Genomic DNA, 20129 nt, shown 5'->3' with positions numbered 1-20129 from the left:
CTCCTGAACCCCAATGACTTCCAACGGTGTTAAATTACCCCTTGATCTCAAAGCAGAACAAAACAACAAAATGCCACACCAATAGTGAATACATAAAAACAAACAACTCCTTGGGCCTCAAGGGGAGGCTGATGCACAGGCCACGGCTGCCAGCGTGCAGCTGGGCTTCCCAGGGCAAACAGCAACACACGGTGCATCCATCAGAAGCTGAAAGAGCCCTCAGGGAAGAGAGGCCAACTCAAGGGGCTGAGCACGGGACACCCTTCTTCCTGCCGGGCTGCTTCCCCTCCTCTGGTTTCTTTCTGTCAGTCCTCAGAGAGCAAGGAGATGCTCACAGCCTGTCACCAGCACTTACGGGTTGGCTGAAAGGCCACAGGTTGGGAAGACCAACAAGGAAACGGGGGAAAACCTGCACTGCACCATGTCAAGGGAGAGACGTGAAGCCGACCGCTTCATCGCCCTGCGATTGCCAGCCCGAGCGAGGGACGTTCTGACCAGCTACTGAAAGAGGCAGCACCAGGTTTAGAAAGTTCGCTTCAATTTTATTGCGTACAAGAAGATTTGGCTTCTATTTATTGCCCCGCCCACACCCCAAAATGAAACCCCAGTGCCCAGGATTGCCGCTTAGCAATCAGTCACTCAGCCTCCAGTCAGACCCAAGGAGAAGCCAAACCCCGGGGCTACGTCACCTCCTCCCTCTCCAGTCCCAGCCAGCCCTATTTCAACCTAACCCTACACCAGGCCTGGACCTCAAGAGACACACCCTGAAGGAACGCAGCGTCTCCAGCTCTTGCCATACACCAAGTCCTGCCTATGTGAAGCCCTCATTGCTTCTAACGCAGCACAAGTCCTTCCTGTCCAGTTCACTTCCATCATCTCCACCGTCCATGACAGGGAAAGCACGGCTGTGCCAGTAAACTGGGCTGTTGAGTCAGCAGCTCTTGGTGCCACCTCCGAGGAAGCGTTGCAGGTGGTTCTGCTGTCCTTTGTAGCTTCTTGCTCAAGCCCTCATCGTTGCTTTCTGCTTTCCTTCTCGGCTTTCTTCCTCAGCTGAGTAGCGCTTGCCTTGCCTCGGCAAGCTTGCTGCAAGAGGGAAAAAAGAGGCACTATTTCACTCACGCACGCTGCCAGCACAGTCTGACTTAGAGAGCTGCTCGCAAGATATCCCTGGGCTACAAACCCAAGAACAAGGAAGGACACAAAAGTCACATCTGCATTGTCTGTTACCGCATGCCAAGGAAGAGTCCTCACACTCGAGCACTGCCCCACTTGCAGCTGAGGGGAGGAGGAGCTGGAAAGGACAGGTGGACAGAAAAGAAGGGAAAAGCTGAAGAGGCGAGAATCAACTTCTCCCCGAGGCAGATCACACCTTTGTGGCCACTCTTTTAGGAATGCTCACCATTCCTAATCCTAGCGTTAGCAAGATGAAAATTCACCACCTACCTTTTCACGCTCCTCGCGTACGCACTGAGGGCCGTGCCGTGGCTGTGCTGCACAACACCAGCGACTGAAAGAAAGCACGCAGAGAGCGGATCTGTTGCAGACAGTGCCAGGAGCTGTGCTTGAACAACGCTTTCGGTAAGGCACTCCTACCTTGCAATGGCCACACTTTGGGAGCTCTGGGACACAGCCACGTGTTGCTCTCCTGAGTCCCAGCTCCATTTCTCAGCCCACTCACGCTCTGCTCCTCCATGTTCTGCAAAGGAAAAGTCCCAAGAGGGAAATTCAGTTCATCGCAGATGTCATCAAACTGTCAGGGCAGTCGCACTCATTGCTCGGGGTGAGCAACCAGCTGCATGCTTACCCAAGGAGCAGCGGTTACTTTTACTTGAGTGTAACAGCCAATGCCTGACTGCAAGTACGAACACTAACCTATGCCTAACTCTAAAATAACAACAGAAACCTATACCTAACTCTAAAATAACAACAAAAACCTATACCTAACTCTAAAATAACAACAAAAACCTATACCTAACCCTAAAGAACAAACAGGAACCTATGCCTAACTCTAAAAAACGAACAGGAACCTATCCCTAACACTAAAACTAAACTGAACACTAACACTAACACTAACTTAACACTACCATCAACAAAAAAGAACATAACAAACACCTAACCTAACAGGGGGAAGATGGAACTGGGGGCCCACAGAACCAGAGGAGCAACAAGGTGGAGGAGCAGAAGATGTTAAATAATGCCACCCAGCTAATGCTGGGGGCAGGGGCCGCGCAGCAGGAAAGGAGCCGAGTGCCTGGACCAGCGATGGTGAAGCTGTGACCATGCCAACGCGGGGCCTGGCACGGTGGTGTGGTGCCAGGCCAGCTATGCCGCGGGCGGATCCACGTCCATGGGCTCCTCTGGAGGGGGATCCACCTCCATCGGTTCCTCCGGAGGGGGATCCACCTCCATCGGTTCCTCCGGAGGGGGATCCACCTCCATCGGTTCCTCCGGAGGGGGATCCACCTCCATCGGTTCCTCCGGAGGGGGATCCACCTCCATAGGCTCCACATGGGTGGTGGTCACAGGGCTGGTCCAGGCATGATGGATAATGGCTCTCTTACCCCTCCTCTGCCTGATGGTCATGGCGGGCCCCCTCCTCCTTCTGACTCCTAGGGCCCCCAGCTCCATCCTCCCACCAGAAACTTCAACCCTCGCCCTCTTTGCAGCAGGCATGGCTGTTAACTGCCACAACTGTCAGAGGCATGCGGCAACGGTGACCATGGTGACATGGAGAGGGTTCTAAAATGGCGGCCGCACTGCTGGCACTGGAGTTCCACATAGGATGAGGAGGGGGCTGGAGGGCAGGGCATGGTACGGGAGCTACAAGGTGCTCCCTGTGCCCAGCGGGCAGCCCTTCTCTCTGGCCAGCAAGAGGGCACAGACGAGCCGGCCCCAAGTAAAGGGCCCTCGGCCTCCTTCACCCTCCTTCACCCTCCTTCACCCTCCCCCTTCTTCCACAAGGGAATCTTTTTGGGCTGCCATACTGTTGTGGTTTTGTATTTTTTTCTATTGGTATTTCACATCATAACATCATCTGGAGATCATAGATTGATCAGTCAATCATATTGATCTAGATAAGTCCGTGACACAGACGCAGCACGCAGCAGCTCCTGATGGGGCTCCTGAGCTGAGCACCAACAACGGCAGGCTCCAAAGGGGACCTGACTACGCCTGCCTCCTGGGACACACAAGCTCTGCTTTCCATAGTCGCACCCAGCGCCTCTCCTTGTGCGGCACCTCGGCGGATTCAACCCTTACCTACAATTAAGACCTCTGACTGAATTGGAATTCCAGTCACTCTGATTACACCCCACATCCCTGCTGCAGGCCCTCCCACATGCCAACGTGCTGCACCCAGCCACACCGGCTGCCACAGCCCCGCAGCCAGGCGGGGGTTGGTGCTTCATGATCCTTGAGGTCCCTTCCAACCCGGGTCATTCTGTGATTCTGTGATCGGGTTGAAGGGGCTGGCACTGCCCTGAAGGTGAGCGAGAGAAGTTGGCAAAGGAAGGGTGAGTGGCGGGATCCGAGGAGGGCGTTTTGTGTTTGTGTGCGTGTCTGTTGTTTGCCTGATGTGTTTGTGTGCGTTGTTGTTTCAGGTGTCTGAGTGAGGACTCCCTGTGGGAACTGGCAGCAAGCAAAGGAATGGATCGACGGGCCTGGGCGCCGTGTTGGACTGCGGCTGTGGAGCCAACGAAGGTGTGTCCAGTGTCCTTCCTTACATCATTGACTATGTATGAGGTGTACCTATATCTGTGTAACCATTTTACAAGTCAGGGTGCAGGTTTTTGGTGGGGTCCTGACAGTTCCTCAGCTAGAACCCTCTTACCCCTTTGAGACAGGCCGCTTCCGTCTGTAGCTGTCATGCCAGGAGCCAAATAAATTGCCCCATGGTGAAAAACACCAAGACTCCTATGTCTGCACCGACTCTTTAACCATTTGTTTAAGAGGTGGGTTTTTAGGTCCAACTCAGTATCCCTCCCTGCCACTGAAAGTACAGATGCAATAACCACCCGCACACCTGTTCCTTCGATTACCCGCCCCAGTCCCCTGAAATCATCTTTGATAGCCTTCAGGCTTTTTTTACTAACTTCTTCACTGCCAGCCTGAACTATCAGCAGGGGATAGTAGACAGAAGGGCAGATCAGACTGGGAAGTCTCCCAGCAATGTCCCTGACCCGTGCCCAGGGGAGGGAGCACACCTCCCTGCGGGTAGGGTCGGGCCAGCATATAGGGCCTTCCATTCCTCGCCAGTAGGGTTGTGCGCCCATGATGGCAGTAATGAACAAACTGCTGCATCACAAAGATCTTGGCCTGATTAGAAATCTTTGAGTAATGCTGTTACAGCAGACAGAATGTGCTAAGCGCAAGTAGTCTCCTGCACTTCACATCCTTGCTACTTTGTTCTGGGTGTTGTCACTGAGCAGCGTCTAACACAAATTCTGCCCCGGTCAGCTGGCTGCCTGAGCTTGAGCCCTGATGGCAACACTGTGTGCTTACCCAGGAGCAGCGGTTACTTTTACTTGAGTGTAGCAGCCAATGCCTGACTGTAAGTACGAACACTAACCTACGCCTAACTCTAAAATAACAACAGAAACCTATACCTAACCCTAAAGAACAAACAGGAACCTATGCCTAACTCTAAAGAACAAACAGGAACCTATCCCTAACGCTAAAACTAAACTGAACACTAACACTAACCTAACACTACCATCAAAACAAAGAACAGAGCAAACACCTAACTACAACAGGGGGAAGAAGGAACTGGGGGCCCACAGAACCGGAGGAGCAACGAGGTGGAGGAGAAGAAGATGTTAAATAATGCCACCCAGCTCATGCTGGGGGCAGGGGCCGCGCAGCAGGAAAGGAGCCGAGTGCCTGGACCAGCGATGGTGAAGCTGTGACCATGCCAACGCGGGGCCTGGCACGGTGGTGTGGTGCCAGGCCAGCTATGCCGCGGGCGGATCCACGTCCATGGGCTCCTCCGGAGGGGGATCCACCTCCATCGGTTCCTCCGGAGGGGGATCCACCTCCATCGGCTCCACATGGGTGGTGGTCACAGGGCTGGTCCAGGCATGATGGAAACGGGCTCCTTTCCCCCTCCTCCATTTGATGGTTATGGCGGGCACCCTCCTCCTCTTCGGTTCTGGGGCCCCCAGCTCCTTCTCCCCACTTAAATCCTCACTACATTCCTCTCGCCCTCGCTTCGTGCTGGACATGGCTGCTACCTGCCCAGCACTCTCAGAGGTGAGTGAGTCGGGTGGAGCCGCAGCAACCAAGGTGACAGCTGTGACATGGGGAAGATTCCAAAATGGCACCTGTGCTGCTGGGAGTGGTGTTCCGCATAGGATGAGGAGGGGGCTGGAGGGCAGGGCACGGCACGGGAGCTACAAGGCACTCCCTGTGTCCAGCGGGCAGCCCTTCTCTCCGGCCAGCAAGAGGGCACAGAGAGCTGGCCCCGAGAAAAGGGCCCTCGGCCTCCTTCACCCTCCCCCTCCTTTCATAAGGGAATCCCCACGTTGGGCTGGGCACCCACATGGAATCATTGAAACTACAACCTACTACTTTGCTTCTACAGCAAGACTATTGTACTGAAATACTACTGTACTTAAAAGCACCTGCAATCACACTACACTCGTTTTCAATATTAAACTCTCAAACTTTCATAGCAAATAATAACATCCGCTCACAAAGAAAATGTGGAGAGGCCACAAAAGAGAAATACCACTCATGAAAACATTTGTATTTAGACATTCAAACTAACAACGTACTTTGTCTTTACCTAACCGTACCATTCTGTGCTAGAAATACGATGTTTTGCTGTAGAGTATAACTTGGAGAACCCAAAAGCAGCTAAAACCTGCTCCACTCAGTAATTTGACCATCCGCTGATATTTGGTTCTTTGCTCCCTTGCTTTCTAGTTGCTCACTCTTTAGACACACGCAAATCACATTGTCAAGGACTACAAAAACACTGTTAGCCAAAAAATTTATGCTGGCAGAATCTTAACGTTAGAAACGTGTAAATTGGTTGCAAAGAAGAAAGTGAAGACCAACACAGTAACCAAATACTAACTGATACATAAGGCTTCTCTCACACATCCTGAAAACAGAACCGCCAGCCTTAATGAACTTTGCTCTTCAGACACTGACTGAAATGCAAGTATTACCTTGTCATGGTTTAATAATTTTGTAATTTTGCTATCAGTATTCCACATCATAACATCATATAAAGCATGAATAATTTTACTGAATCTGCAACTTACAGAAGAAGAGTACATCTCCCAGAGAACAACACGAGGTCACGGGACCTGGACACTATATTAACTCTGTCGCAGGCTAGACTGACGTCTTTCGAGTTCTGGCGTTCAGGGGAGTGTGTGGGAGCCTTCACCGTTTCGCCTAGATTTACAGTAGGCCTCTCGGTTTCGGGACTCATTCTCTCTCCTATTTTGCTTGATTCGTTAGCTCAATTTTCAATTATATTGTATTATACTGTGTTATCCTGTATTTCGATATAGTAATTTAGTAAATAAGTGTGCCTCCTTAGATTGTTGCTGCTGTTTTCTTTTCCTAATTAACTTTTTTTCCTTTCGGCCTAGGGCCCCTGCTGGGCCCACAGTCCCTGTCACGGACGCAGGTGGATTTTTAGTTTAAACCGTGACATACCTGTAGCAGCCTGGATCTGGCAATAGTCAAAGAATCCTTTACGTCCAGCTCCTTAGCATCAAAAGACCACAGATACTGCTGGGGCAGAATTTCATTGAAGCCTTCAAAAGAAGCTTGTGTCTGTTCCTCAGTGCCTCGGGAAAGTCTCCATTCTGCTACCAGCCTGGAAAAGACACAGAAGGATCATTTAAAACAGGCTACGCTAACCCAAGTTCATCTTTGTTAGTTTGTTTTGAAATGAACCGTAAGCTGTGTTAAGAAAAATGATGGAAAGTGCTGGGGATAGAGCACTGTGTAACTGTATTCTAATTGTATTCCCAACCTTCACCCTGCGCAAACAATTTTAAGTTAAAACCCTATGTTTCCAACCACTCAACTGCAGAAAGCATTTTAGGCTCCAGTAGAAGGCAGCATCTACTCACTGATGATATTAATGAGAGCACAGGAGTCCCTTGCTGTTCGGAGGAAGAAAAAAATGCAGAGCTGTGTTCATCTAATATGTTCCATATTTGTTTCTGTCAATCACAAAACTTTGCTCTGTGGTAGAAACTCCACTCTCCATTAAGAAAAGGGAGAAAAGCAGGCAGGAGACCCAAAGAACCTGAACCCAGGGAGAAGCAGATATTATGCTGAATTCAAGCCTAACCTGTCAGGAGAACTGGAATCGAAAGGAGAGAACGCAACACAGGACACAGAGTGTGACAAAAGAACATTGCTTAAGCTGCAATCTGAGCTCTGCCCGGCTTCCTCAAAACCAGAAGAGAACGGTCTTCTGCAGGTACTCCCTCCTCTCCATCCCAGTGAGTATTTGGCACAACTGCCAATGCCAATACGTTCCTTCTGCAAATGTCACCGTTTCTGTGAAACCTTTCCAGATGACTCGTGACTAAAGCAATTTCTACTCCCTCATTCCTCAAAACCTTCCCACACAAAAGCCTTCACAGATCAGATGGTAAGAAAGAGGGAATTCTACGGCCACAGCAATAAAGCGCGCAGAAAGCCCATCTGTTGCAGACAGAGGAGTGAGCCGTGCTTAACCAACACTGCTTCAGCGCACGCTTACAGTAAGGCACACCTACCTTGCGCTGGCCACGCACGAAGCTCGTGACGCAGCTCCAGGCGGCTCTCCTGGGGCCCAGCTTCATTTCACGGCCACTCACGCTCTGCTGCTGGACATTCTGCAACGGAAAAGCCACCGGATGCAAATCCCATCCCTCGCAGATGGCATCAGACCTCCGCTCTCATGGCAGTCACCACCGCCCTGCCCTGGGCAGCGCTTCCACTGCCCTTGCTCCTGCCACAAGACACCAACGTCTGCTTCTGACGCGGCTCCACCATGGGATCCTGTATGCAATAGAAAAACACACGGAGGCTGCCAGCCACTGCAACACGCGCGCTGTGAAACCCCTGGCACTGCTGAGTCCCAAGAGCAGAGGAGAGAAGCGTTTGCCTGCCATGGACGGGCTGCGGCGGGATTGAATCCTGCCTTCGAATCGGGACACCCCCAGGGAGAGCCTCCCTGGGGACCCAAAGACTGAAATGGAGGCAAGGTAACACTCTGCTATAGAAAGGGAAAGGGGAACTTCACAGAATCCGAGACAAAGGGTAACTGCAGATAGTTTACATTTAAAAGTGCAGGGATAGGGGGAATTACAGACACTTAGTCAAAATAAAACCAGAGAAGAGGGCAATAAAGATAAGAAGAAATTGTCCGGAGACCTCTGACAAGAAGAAGGATTAGATACCCCCGGGCAAGATGATGCTGACATGGGAGAACGATACCAGCAGATAACACCAAGAAGAAAACAGAAGAAGAATTTCACCCCAAAACAACGGCAAGGGTCGCGGGGAATGGGGTCCTAGGGAATGTAATGAATATGTAATCAAACTGAGGAGGAGACTATTGATTACGTATTAGCTTAACCTATATCTGTAACACACTTTTCTCCTTACGGTGTGCAAGTTTGGTGGAGCTCTCCCGCTTGCACCCGGCGCTGCGCAACGCTGGAATAAACATACCTGCTTTAGAACCCATCTTTGGGTTATAGAGTTTGATTCCGCAAGTCATCTTCCTGCCGCACAGCCCAGCACGGCCGGAGCCGCACCACACGATCCGGGCCGGGGCCGGCTCAGGCTCTGCCTCCAGGCTTTTGGGGCCGGCCGGGTGACTCCGCAGCACAGCGAGACCGTGGAGCCGCCCGGGAGCCGCCTCTGGGTGCCGGCAGCGCCGCGAGCTCCTCCCCCGACAGCCCCTCCGTGCCCCCGCACCGAGGCCCGACCCCGTTCGCAGCACAGAGCCCGCTCCTCCCGGCCCCGCTCATGGCCGCCATGCCGCCATGGCCCGGAAGTGCTCTCCGCCGCCTGCAGGAAGCACTTCCTGTCACTGGCACTGGCACTGGCACGTGGCTCAGGCCGGGCTGGGGCCTGTTGGGGGGGGGCGGCTGCCGGAAAAGGACCCAAAATTCACGTCTCATTTCGTGTCTTTCCTCTCGCTTTCCTTCCTTTACCTTCCCCTTCCCTTCCTTCCTTCCTCGCCCTCGTCCCCTTCCCTTCACCACCTCCCTGTGTCCATTCCAGTGCCTGGCCACCCTTTCTGAGCAGTAATACCTCGTAGTGTCCAGCCTGAATCTCCCCTGTCGCAGCTTGAAGCCATTCCCTCTGGTCCTATCATTAATGACACGAGAGAAGAGGCCGAGCCCCAGCTCACTACAGCCTCCCTTCAGGAAGTTAGAGAGAGCAATGAGGTCTCCCCTGAGCCTCCTCTTCTCCAGGCTGAACAATCCCAGCTCCCTCAGCCGCTCCTCATACGGCCTGTGCTCCAGACCCCTCACCAGCTTTGTTGCCCTCCTCTGAACGCGTTCCAGGGCCTCGATGTCTTTCTTGCACTGAGGGGCCCAAAACTGAACACAGCACTCGAGCTGCGGCCTCATCAGTGCTGACAACAGGGGGACAATCACCTCTCTGCTCCTGCTGGCAACACTGTTTCCCATGCAGGCCAGGATGCCCTCGGCCTTCTTATTATACAGCAAAGGAATCCCCTGAAAAGGAAACCACAATATCTGGCAACATGAAACAAAGTTCTGATCCGTAAAAGACTGGCAGCAAGGCCTGAATCTCTTGTGTCATCTGCTCTTGATGTATCACATTAGCACTAGGTGGAATGCAGAAGCTTCCTGAGACGTGATAATCAAAACCTAGTCCAATGCCTTTAAAAAAGCCTTTAAGAGATTACTCCTCCTTGTCTGTTTAAAATAAACTTAGGTAATACAAAAGGTTGGAAAATTTTTGGACAACTCCCCAGGGCCGGGCTTTGGAAGGCCGTATTGACGAGAGTCAATCAAGCTCCGGCTGCAGGCGTATATGTGTGTGCCAGTTCTTTAACACAGTAGAAATCACAACTTGCTGCATGATCAAAATTCTACATGTGCTACTCCTGAACCCCAATGACTTCCAACGGTGTTAAATTACCCCTTGATCTCAAAGCAGAACAAAACAACAAAATGCCACACCAATAGTGAATACATAAAAACAAACAACTCCTTGGGCCTCAAGGGGAGGCTGATGCACAGGCCACGGCTGCCAGCGTGCAGCTGGGCTTCCCAGGGCAAACAGCAACACACGGTGCATCCATCAGAAGCTGAAAGAGCCCTCAGGGAAGAGAGGCCAACTCAAGGGGCTGAGCACGGGACACCCTTCTTCCTGCCGGGCTGCTTCCCCTCCTCTGGTTTCTTTCTGTCAGTCCTCAGAGAGCAAGGAGATGCTCACAGCCTGTCACCAGCACTTACGGGTTGGCTGAAAGGCCACAGGTTGGGAAGACCAACAAGGAAACGGGGGAAAACCTGCACTGCACCATGTCAAGGGAGAGACGTGAAGCCGACCGCTTCATCGCCCTGCGATTGCCAGCCCGAGCGAGGGACGTTCTGACCAGCTACTGAAAGAGGCAGCACCAGGTTTAGAAAGTTCGCTTCAATTTTATTGCGTACAAGAAGATTTGGCTTCTATTTATTGCCCCGCCCACACCCCAAAATGAAACCCCAGTGCCCAGGATTGCCGCTTAGCAATCAGTCACTCAGCCTCCAGTCAGACCCAAGGAGAAGCCAAACCCCGGGGCTACGTCACCTCCTCCCTCTCCAGTCCCAGCCAGCCCTATTTCAACCTAACCCTACACCAGGCCTGGACCTCAAGAGACACACCCTGAAGGAACGCAGCGTCTCCAGCTCTTGCCATACACCAAGTCCTGCCTATGTGAAGCCCTCATTGCTTCTAACGCAGCACAAGTCCTTCCTGTCCAGTTCACTTCCATCATCTCCACCGTCCATGACAGGGAAAGCACGGCTGTGCCAGTAAACTGGGCTGTTGAGTCAGCAGCTCTTGGTGCCACCTCCGAGGAAGCGTTGCAGGTGGTTCTGCTGTCCTTTGTAGCTTCTTGCTCAAGCCCTCATCGTTGCTTTCTGCTTTCCTTCTCGGCTTTCTTCCTCAGCTGAGTAGCGCTTGCCTTGCCTCGGCAAGCTTGCTGCAAGAGGGAAAAAAGAGGCACTATTTCACTCACGCACGCTGCCAGCACAGTCTGACTTAGAGAGCTGCTCGCAAGATATCCCTGGGCTACGAACCCAAGAACAAGGAAGGACACAAAAGTCACATCTGCATTGTCTGTTACCGCATGCCAAGGAAGAGTCCTCACACTCGAGCACTGCCCCACTTGCAGCTGAGGGGAGGAGGAGCTGGAAAGGACAGGTGGACAGAAAAGAAGGGAAAAGCTGAAGAGGCGAGAATCAACTTCTCCCCGAGGCAGATCACACCTTTGTGGCCACTCTTTTAGGAATGCTCACCATTCCTAATCCTAGCGTTAGCAAGATGAAAATTCACCACCTACCTTTTCACGCTCCTCGCGTACGCACTGAGGGCCGTGCCGTGGCTGTGCTGCACAACACCAGCGACTGAAAGAAAGCACGCAGAGAGCGGATCTGTTGCAGACAGTGCCAGGAGCTGTGCTTGAACAACGCTTTCGGTAAGGCACTCCTACCTTGCAATGGCCACACTTTGGGAGCTCTGGGACACAGCCACGTGTTGCTCTCCTGAGTCCCAGCTCCATTTCTCAGCCCACTCACGCTCTGCTCCTCCATGTTCTGCAAAGGAAAAGTCCCAAGAGGGAAATTCAGTTCATCGCAGATGTCATCAAACTGTCAGGGCAGTCGCACTCATTGCTCGGGGTGAGCAACCAGCTGCATGCTTACCCAAGGAGCAGCGGTTACTTTTACTTGAGTGTAACAGCCAATGCCTGACTGCAAGTACGAACACTAACCTATGCCTAACTCTAAAATAACAACAGAAACCTATACCTAACTCTAAAATAACAACAAAAACCTATACCTAACTCTAAAATAACAACAAAAACCTATACCTAACCCTAAAGAACAAACAGGAACCTATGCCTAACTCTAAAAAACGAACAGGAACCTATCCCTAACACTAAAACTAAACTGAACACTAACACTAACACTAACTTAACACTACCATCAACAAAAAAGAACATAACAAACACCTAACCTAACAGGGGGAAGATGGAACTGGGGGCCCACAGAACCAGAGGAGCAACAAGGTGGAGGAGCAGAAGATGTTAAATAATGCCACCCAGCTAATGCTGGGGGCAGGGGCCGCGCAGCAGGAAAGGAGCCGAGTGCCTGGACCAGCGATGGTGAAGCTGTGACCATGCCAACGCGGGGCCTGGCACGGTGGTGTGGTGCCAGGCCAGCTATGCCGCGGGCGGATCCACGTCCATGGGCTCCTCTGGAGGGGGATCCACCTCCATCGGTTCCTCCGGAGGGGGATCCACCTCCATCGGTTCCTCCGGAGGGGGATCCACCTCCATAGGCTCCACATGGGTGGTGGTCACAGGGCTGGTCCAGGCATGATGGATAATGGCTCTCTTACCCCTCCTCTGCCTGATGGTCATGGCGGGCCCCCTCCTCCTTCTGACTCCTAGGGCCCCCAGCTCCATCCTCCCACCAGAAACTTCAACCCTCGCCCTCTTTGCAGCAGGCATGGCTGTTAACTGCCACAACTGTCAGAGGCATGCGGCAACGGTGATCATGGTGACATGGAGAGGGTTCTAAAATGGCGGCCGCACTGCTGGCACTGGAGTTCCACATAGGATGAGGAGGGGGCTGGAGGGCAGGGCATGGTACGGGAGCTACAAGGTGCTCCCTGTGCCCAGCGGGCAGCCCTTCTCTCTGGCCAGCAAGAGGGCACAGACGAGCCGGCCCCAAGTAAAGGGCCCTCGGCCTCCTTCACCCTCCTTCACCCTCCCCCTTCTTCCACAAGGGAATCTTTTTGGGCTGCCATACTGTTGTGGTTTTGTATTTTTTTCTATTGGTATTTCACATCATAACATCATCTGGAGATCATAGATTGATCAGTCAATCATATTGATCTAGATAAGTCCGTGACACAGACGCAGCACGCAGCAGCTCCTGATGGGGCTCCTGAGCTGAGCACCAACAACGGCAGGCTCCAAAGGGGACCTGACTACGCCTGCCTCCTGGGACACACAAGCTCTGCTTTCCATAGTCGCACCCAGCGCCTCTCCTTGTGCGGCACCTCGGCGGATTCAACCCTTACCTACAATTAAGACCTCTGACTGAATTGGAATTCCAGTCACTCTGATTACACCCCACATCCCTGCTGCAGGCCCTCCCACATGCCCACGTGCTGCACCCAGCCACACCGGCTGCCACAGCCCCGCAGCCAGGCGGGGGTTGGTGCTTCATGATCCTTGAGGTCCCTTCCAACCCAGGTCATTCTGTGATTCTGTGATCGGGTTGAAGGGGCTGGCACTGCCCTGAAGGTGAGCGAGAGAAGTTGGCAAAGGAAGGGTGAGTGGCGGGATCCGAGGAGGGCGTTTTGTGTTTGTGTGCGTGTCTGTTGTTTGCCTGATGTGTTTGTGTGCGTTGTTGTTTCAGGTGTCTGAGTGAGGACTCCCTGTGGGAACTGGCAGCAAGCAAAGGAATGGATCGACGGGCCTGGCCGCCGTGTTGGACTGCGGCTGTGGAGCCAACGAAGGTGTGTCCAGTGTCCTTCCTTACAACATTGACTATGTATGAGGTGTACCTATATCTGTGTAACCATTTTACAAGTCAGGGTGCAGGTTTTTGGTGGGGTCCTGACAGTTCCTCAGCTAGAACCCTCTTACCCCTTTGAGACAGGCCGCTTCCGTCTGTAGCTGTCATGCCAGGAGCCAAATAAATTGCCCCATGGTGAAAAACACCAAGACTCCTATGTCTGCACCGACTCTTTAACCATTTGTTTAAGAGGTGGGTTTTTAGGTCCAACTCAGTATCCCTCCCTGCCACTGAAAGTACAGATGCAATAACCACCCGCACACCTGTTCCTTCGATTACCCGCCCCAGTCCCCTGAAATCATCTTTGATAGCCTTCAGGCTTTTTTTACTAACTTCTTCACTGCCAGCCTGAACTATCAGCAGGGGATAGTAGACAGAAGGGCAGATCAGACTGGGAAGTCTCCCAGCAATGTCCCTGACCCGTGCCCAGGGGAGGGAGCACACCTCCCTGCGGGTAGGGTCGGGCCAGCATATAGGGCCTTCCATTCCTCGCCAGTAGGGTTGTGCGCCCATGATGGCAGTAATGAACAAACTGCTGCATCACAAAGATCTTGGCCTGATTAGAAATCTTTGAGTAATGCTGTTACAGCAGACAGAATGTGCTAAGCGCAAGTAGTCTCCTGCACTTCACATCCTTGCTACTTTGTTCTGGGTGTTGTCACTGAGCAGCGTCTAACACAAATTCTGCCCCGGTCAGCTGGCTGCCTGAGCTTGAGCCCTGATGGCAACACTGTGTGCTTACCCAGGAGCAGCGGTTACTTTTACTTGAGTGTAGCAGCCAATGCCTGACTGTAAGTACGAACACTAACCTACGCCTAACTCTAAAATAACAACAGAAACCTATACCTAACCCTAAAGAACAAACAGGAACCTATGCCTAACTCTAAAGAACAAACAGGAACCTATCCCTAACGCTAAAACTAAACTGAACACTAACACTAACCTAACACTACCATCAAAACAAAGAACAGAGCAAACACCTAACTACAACAGGGGGAAGAAGGAACTGGGGGCCCACAGAACCGGAGGAGCAACGAGGTGGAGGAGAAGAAGATGTTAAATAATGCCACCCAGCTCATGCTGGGGGCAGGGGCCGCGCAGCAGGAAAGGAGCCGAGTGCCTGGACCAGCGATGGTGAAGCTGTGACCATGCCAACGCGGGGCCTGGCACGGTGGTGTGGTGCCAGGCCAGCTATGCCGCGGGCGGATCCACGTCCATGGGCTCCTCTGGAGGGGGATCCACCTCCATCAGTTCCTCCGGAGGGGGATCCACCTCCATCGGCTCCACATGGGTGGTGGTCACAGGGCTGGTCCAGGCATGATGGAAACGGGCTCCTTTCCCCCTCCTCCATTTGATGGTTATGGCGGGCACCCTCCTCCTCTTCGGTTCTGGGGCCCCCAGCTCCTTCTCCCACTTAAATCCTCACTACATTCCTCTCGCCCTCGCTTCGTGCTGGACATGGCTGCTACCTGCCCAGCACTCTCAGAGGTGAGTGAGTCGGGTGGAGCCGCAGCAACCAAGGTGACAGCTGTGACATGGGGAAGATTCCAAAATGGCACCTGTGCTGCTGGGAGTGGTGTTCCGCATAGGATGAGGAGGGGGCTGGAGGGCAGGGCACGGCACGGGAGCTACAAGGCACTCCCTGTGTCCAGCGGGCAGCCCTTCTCTCCGGCCAGCAAGAGGGCACAGAGAGCTGGCCCCGAGAAAAGGGCCCTCGGCCTCCTTCACCCTCCCCCTCCTTTCATAAGGGAATCCCCACTTTGGGCTGGGCACCCACATGGAATCATTGAAACTACAACCTACTACTTTGCTTCTACAGCAAGACTATTGTACTGAAATACTACTGTACTTAAAAGCACCTGCAATCACACTACACTCGTTTTTAATATTAAACTCTCAAACTTTCATAGCAAATAATAACATCCGCTCACAAAGAAAATGTGGAGAGGCCACAAAAGAGAAATACCACTCATGAAAACATTTGTATTTAGACATTCAAACTAACAACGTACTTTGTCTTTACCTAACCGTACCATTCTGTGCTAGAAATACGATGTTTTGCTGTAGAGTATAACTTGGAGAACCCAAAAGCAGCTAAAACCTGCTCCACTCAGTAATTTGACCATCCGCTGATATTTGGTTCTTTTCTCCCTTGCTTTCTAGTTGCTCACTCTTTAGACACATGCAAATCACATTGTCAAGGACTACAAAAACACTGTTAGCCAAAAAATTTATGCTGGCAGAATCTTAACGTTAGAAACGTGTAAATTGGTTGCAAAGAAGAAAGTGAAGACCAACACAGTAACCAAATACTAACTGATACATAAGGCTTCTCTCACACATCCTGAAAACAGAACCGCCAGCCTTAATGAACTTTGCTCTTCAGACACTGACTGAAATGCAAGTATTACCTTGTCATGGTTTAATAATTTTGTAATTTTGCTATCAGTATTCCACATCATAACATCATATAAAGCATGAATAATTTTACTGAATCTGCAACTTACAGAAGAAGAGTACATCTCCCAGAGAACAACACGAGGTCACGGGACCTGGACACTATATTAACTCTGTCGCAGGCTAGACTGACGTCTTTCGAGTTCTGGCGTTCAGGGGAGTGTGTGGGAGCCTTCACCGTTTCGCCTAGATTTACAGTAGGCCTCTCGGTTTCGGGACTCATTCTCTCTCCTATTTTGCTTGATTCGTTAGCTCAATTTTCAATTATATTGTATTATACTGTGTTATCCTGTATTTCGATATAGTAATTTAGTAAATAAGTGTGCCTCCTTAGATTGTTGCTGCTGTTTTCTTTTCCTAATTAACTTTTTTTCCTTTCGGCCTAGGGCCCCTGCTGGGCCCACAGTCCCTGTCACGGACGCAGGTGGATTTTTAGTTTAAACCGTGACATACCTGTAGCAGCCTGGATCTGGCAATAGTCAAAGAATCCTTTACGTCCAGCTCCTTAGCATCAAAAGACCACAGATACTGCTGGGGCAGAATTTCATTGAAGCCTTCAAAAGAAGCTTGTGTCTGTTCCTCAGTGCCTCGGGAAAGTCTCCATTCTGCTACCAGCCTGGAAAAGACACAGAAGGATCATGTAAAACGGGCTACGCTAACCCAAGTTCATCTTTGTTAGTTTGTTTTGAAATGAACCGTAAGCTGTGTTAAGAAAAATGATGGAAAGTGCTGGGGATAGAGCACTGTGTAACTGTATTCTAATTGTATTCCCAACCTTCACCCTGCGCAAACAATTTTAAGTTAAAACCCTATGTTTCCAACCACTCAACTGCAGAAAGCATTTTAGGCTCCAGTAGAAGGCAGCATCTACTCACTGATGATATTAATGAGAGCACAGGAGTCCCTTGCTGTTCGGAGGAAGAAAAAAATGCAGAGCTGTGTTCATCTAATATGTTCCATATTTGTTTCTGTCAATCACAAAACTTTGCTCTGTGGTAGAAACTCCACTCTCCATTAAGAAAAGGGAGAAAAGCAGGCAGGAGACCCAAAGAACCTGAACCCAGGGAGAAGCAGATATTATGCTGAATTCAAGCCTAACCTGTCAGGAGAACTGGAATCGAAAGGAGAGAACGCAACACAGGACACAGAGTGTGACAAAAGAACATTGCTTAAGCTGCAATCTGAGCTCTGCCCGGCTTCCTCAAAACCAGAAGAGAACGGTCTTCTGCAGGTACTCCCTCCTCTCCATCCCAGTGAGTATTTGGCACAACTGCCAATGCCAATACGTTCCTTCTGCAAATGTCACCGTTTCTGTGAAACCTTTCCAGATGACTTGTGACTAAAGCAATTTCTACTCCCTCATTCCTCAAAACCTTCCCACACAAAAGCCTTCACAGATCAGATGGTAAGAAAGAGGGAATTCTACGGCCACAGCAATAAAGCGCGCAGAAAGCCCATCTGTTGCAGACAGAGGAGTGAGCCGTGCTTAACCAACACTGCTTCAGCGCACACTTACAGTAAGGCACACCTACCTTGCGCTGGCCACGCACGAAGCTCGTGACGCAGCTCCAGGCGGCTCTCCTGGGGCCCAGCTTCATTTCACGGCCACTCACGCTCTGCTGCTGGACATTCTGCAACGGAAAAGCCACCGGATGCAAATCCCATCCCTCGCAGATGGCATCAGACCTCCGCTCTCATGGCAGTCACCACCGCCCTGCCCTGGGCAGCGCTTCCACTGCCCTTGCTCCTGCCACAAGACACCAACGTCTGCTTCTGACGCGGCTCCATCATGGGATCCTGTATGCAATAGAGAAACACACGGAGGCTGCCAGCCACTGCAACACGCGCGCTGTGAAACCCCTGGCACTGCTGAGTCCCAAGAGCAGAGGAGAGAAGCGTTTGCCTGCCATGGACGGGCTGCGGCGGGATTGAATCCTGCCTTCGAATCGGGACACCCCCAGGGAGAGCCTCCCTGGGGACCCAAAGACTGAAATGGAGGCAAGGTAACACTTTGCTATAGAAAGGGAAAGGGGAACTTCACAGAATCCGAGACAAAGGGTAACTGCAGATAGTTTACATTTAAAAGTGCAGGGATAGGGGGAATTACAGACACTTAGTCAAAATAAAACCAGAGAAGAGGGCAATAAAGATAAGAAGAAATTGTCCGGAGACCTCTGACAAGAAGAAGGATTAGATACCCCCGGGCAAGATGATGCTGACATGGGAGAACGATACCAGCAGATAACACCAAGAAGAAAACAGAAGAAGAATTTCACCCCAAAACAACGGCAAGGGTCGCGGGGAATGGGGTCCTAGGGAATGTAATGAATATGTAATCAAACTGAGGAGGAGACTATTGATTACGTATTAGCTTAACCTATATCTGTAACACACTTTTCTCCTTACGGTGTGCAAGTTTGGTGGAGCTCTCCCGCTTGCACCCGGCGCTGCGCAACGCTGGAATAAACATACCTGCTTTAGAACCCATCTTTGGGTTATAGAGTTTGATTCCGCAAGTCATCTTCCTGCCGCACAGCCCAGCACGGCCGGAGCCGCACCACACGATCCGGGCCGGGGCCGGCTCAGGCTCTGCCTCCAGGCTTTTGGGGCCGGCCGGGTGACTCCGCAGCACAGCGAGACCGTGGAGCCGCCCGGGAGCCGCCTCTGGGTGCCGGCAGCGCCGCGAGCTCCTCCCCCGACAGCCCCTCCGTGCCCCCGCCCCGAGGCCCGACCCCGTTCGCAGCACAGAGCCCGCTCCTCCCGGCCCCGCTCATGGCCGCCATGCCGCCATGGCCCGGAAGTGCTCTCCGCCGCCTGCAGGAAGCACTTCCTGTCACTGGCACTGGCACTGTCACGTGGCTCAGGCCGGGCTGGGGCCTGTTGGGGGGGGGGCGGCTGCCGGAAAAGGACCCAAAATTCACGTCTCATTTCGTGTCTTTCCTCTCGCTTTCCTTCCTTTACCTTCCCCTTCCCTTCCTTCCTTCCTCGCCCTCGTCCCCTTCCCTTCACCACCTCCCTGTGTCCATTCCAGTGCCTGGCCACCCTTTCTGAGCAGTAATACCTCGTAGTGTCCAGCCTGAATCTCCCCTGTCGCAGCTTGAAGCCATTCCCTCTGGTCCTATCATTAATGACACGAGAGAAGAGGCCGAGCCCCAGCTCACTACAGCCTCCCTTCAGGAAGTTAGAGAGAGCAATGAGGTCTCCCCTGAGCCTCCTCTTCTCCAGGCTGAACAATCCCAGCTCCCTCAGCCGCTCCTCATACGGCCTGTGCTCCAGACCCCTCACCAGCTTTGTTGCCCTCCTCTGAACGCGTTCCAGGGCCTCGATGTCTTTCTTGCACTGAGGGGCCCAAAACTGAACACAGCACTCGAGCTGCGGCCTCATCAGTGCTGACAACAGGGGGACAATCACCTCTCTGCTCCTGCTGGCAACACTGTTTCCCATGCAGGCCAGGATGCCCTCGGCCTTCTTATTATACAGCAAAGGAATCCCCTGAAAAGGAAACCACAATATCTGGCAACATGAAACAAAGTTCTGATTCGTAAAAGACTGGCAGCAAGGCCTGAATCTCTTGTGTCATCTGCTCTTGATGTATCACATTAGCACTAGGTGGAATGCAGAAGCTTCCTGAGACGTGATAATCAAAACCTAGTCCAATGCCTTTAAAAAAGCCTTTAAGAGATTACTCCTCCTTGTCTGTTTAAAATAAACTTAGGTAATACAAAAGGTTGGAAAATTTTTGGACAACTCCCCAGGGCCGGGCTTTGGAAGGCCGTATTGACGAGAGTCAATCAAGCTCCGGCTGCAGGCGTATATGTGTGTGCCAGTTCTTTAACACAGTAGAAATCACAACTTGCTGCATGATCAAAATTCTACATGTGCTAC

General features: G+C 51.9%; 2 protein-coding genes across 3 annotated transcripts; both read right to left on the bottom strand.

The window, feature by feature from the left end:
- Positions 1–521: 521 nt before the first annotated feature.
- LOC146757767 (uncharacterized) lies at positions 522–9945 on the bottom strand. The gene is made up of 5 exons (XM_085520102.1): positions 8689–9945; positions 7749–7847; positions 6670–6832; positions 1444–1696; positions 522–1083 (listed from the first exon to the last, which is right to left on the bottom strand). The coding sequence occupies exon 1, from the start codon at positions 9657–9659 to the stop codon at positions 8799–8801; it is 861 nt and encodes a 286-aa protein (XP_085376228.1). The 5' UTR covers positions 9660–9945; the 3' UTR covers positions 522–1083; positions 1444–1696; positions 6670–6832; positions 7749–7847; positions 8689–8798.
- A 675-nt stretch (positions 9946–10620) lies between these two features.
- Positions 10621–19974, bottom strand: LOC146757766 (uncharacterized). 2 transcript variants are annotated; one of them, XM_085520086.1, is made up of 5 exons: positions 18717–19974; positions 17777–18041; positions 16698–16860; positions 11543–11795; positions 10621–11182 (listed from the first exon to the last, which is right to left on the bottom strand). In XM_085520086.1, exon 1 carries the CDS (start codon positions 19686–19688, stop codon positions 18762–18764), a length of 927 nt encoding a protein of 308 aa, XP_085376212.1. In that variant the 5' UTR covers positions 19689–19974; the 3' UTR covers positions 10621–11182; positions 11543–11795; positions 16698–16860; positions 17777–18041; positions 18717–18761. The 2 variants fall into 2 exon arrangements, with proteins under 2 accessions (XP_085376212.1, XP_085376211.1); XM_085520085.1 differs by having other exon boundaries at positions 17777–17875.
- Positions 19975–20129: the final 155 nt, after the last annotated feature.

This window comes from Coturnix japonica, chromosome 19, assembly GCF_054131305.1.
Source record: "Coturnix japonica strain WE chromosome 19, WE-NBRP24, whole genome shotgun sequence".
NCBI classification, from domain to species: Eukaryota; Metazoa; Chordata; class Aves; order Galliformes; family Phasianidae; genus Coturnix; species Coturnix japonica.
This window is presented reverse-complemented; position numbering and strand designations above follow the sequence as displayed.

Excerpts from the sequence above, each read along its gene's own strand:
- LOC146757767 (XM_085520102.1), bottom strand. The coding sequence starts at position 9,659 with ATGGGAAACAGTGTTGCCAGCAGGAGCAGAGAGGTGATTGTCCCCCTG.
- LOC146757766 (XM_085520086.1), bottom strand. The coding sequence starts at position 19,688 with ATGGGAAACAGTGTTGCCAGCAGGAGCAGAGAGGTGATTGTCCCCCTG.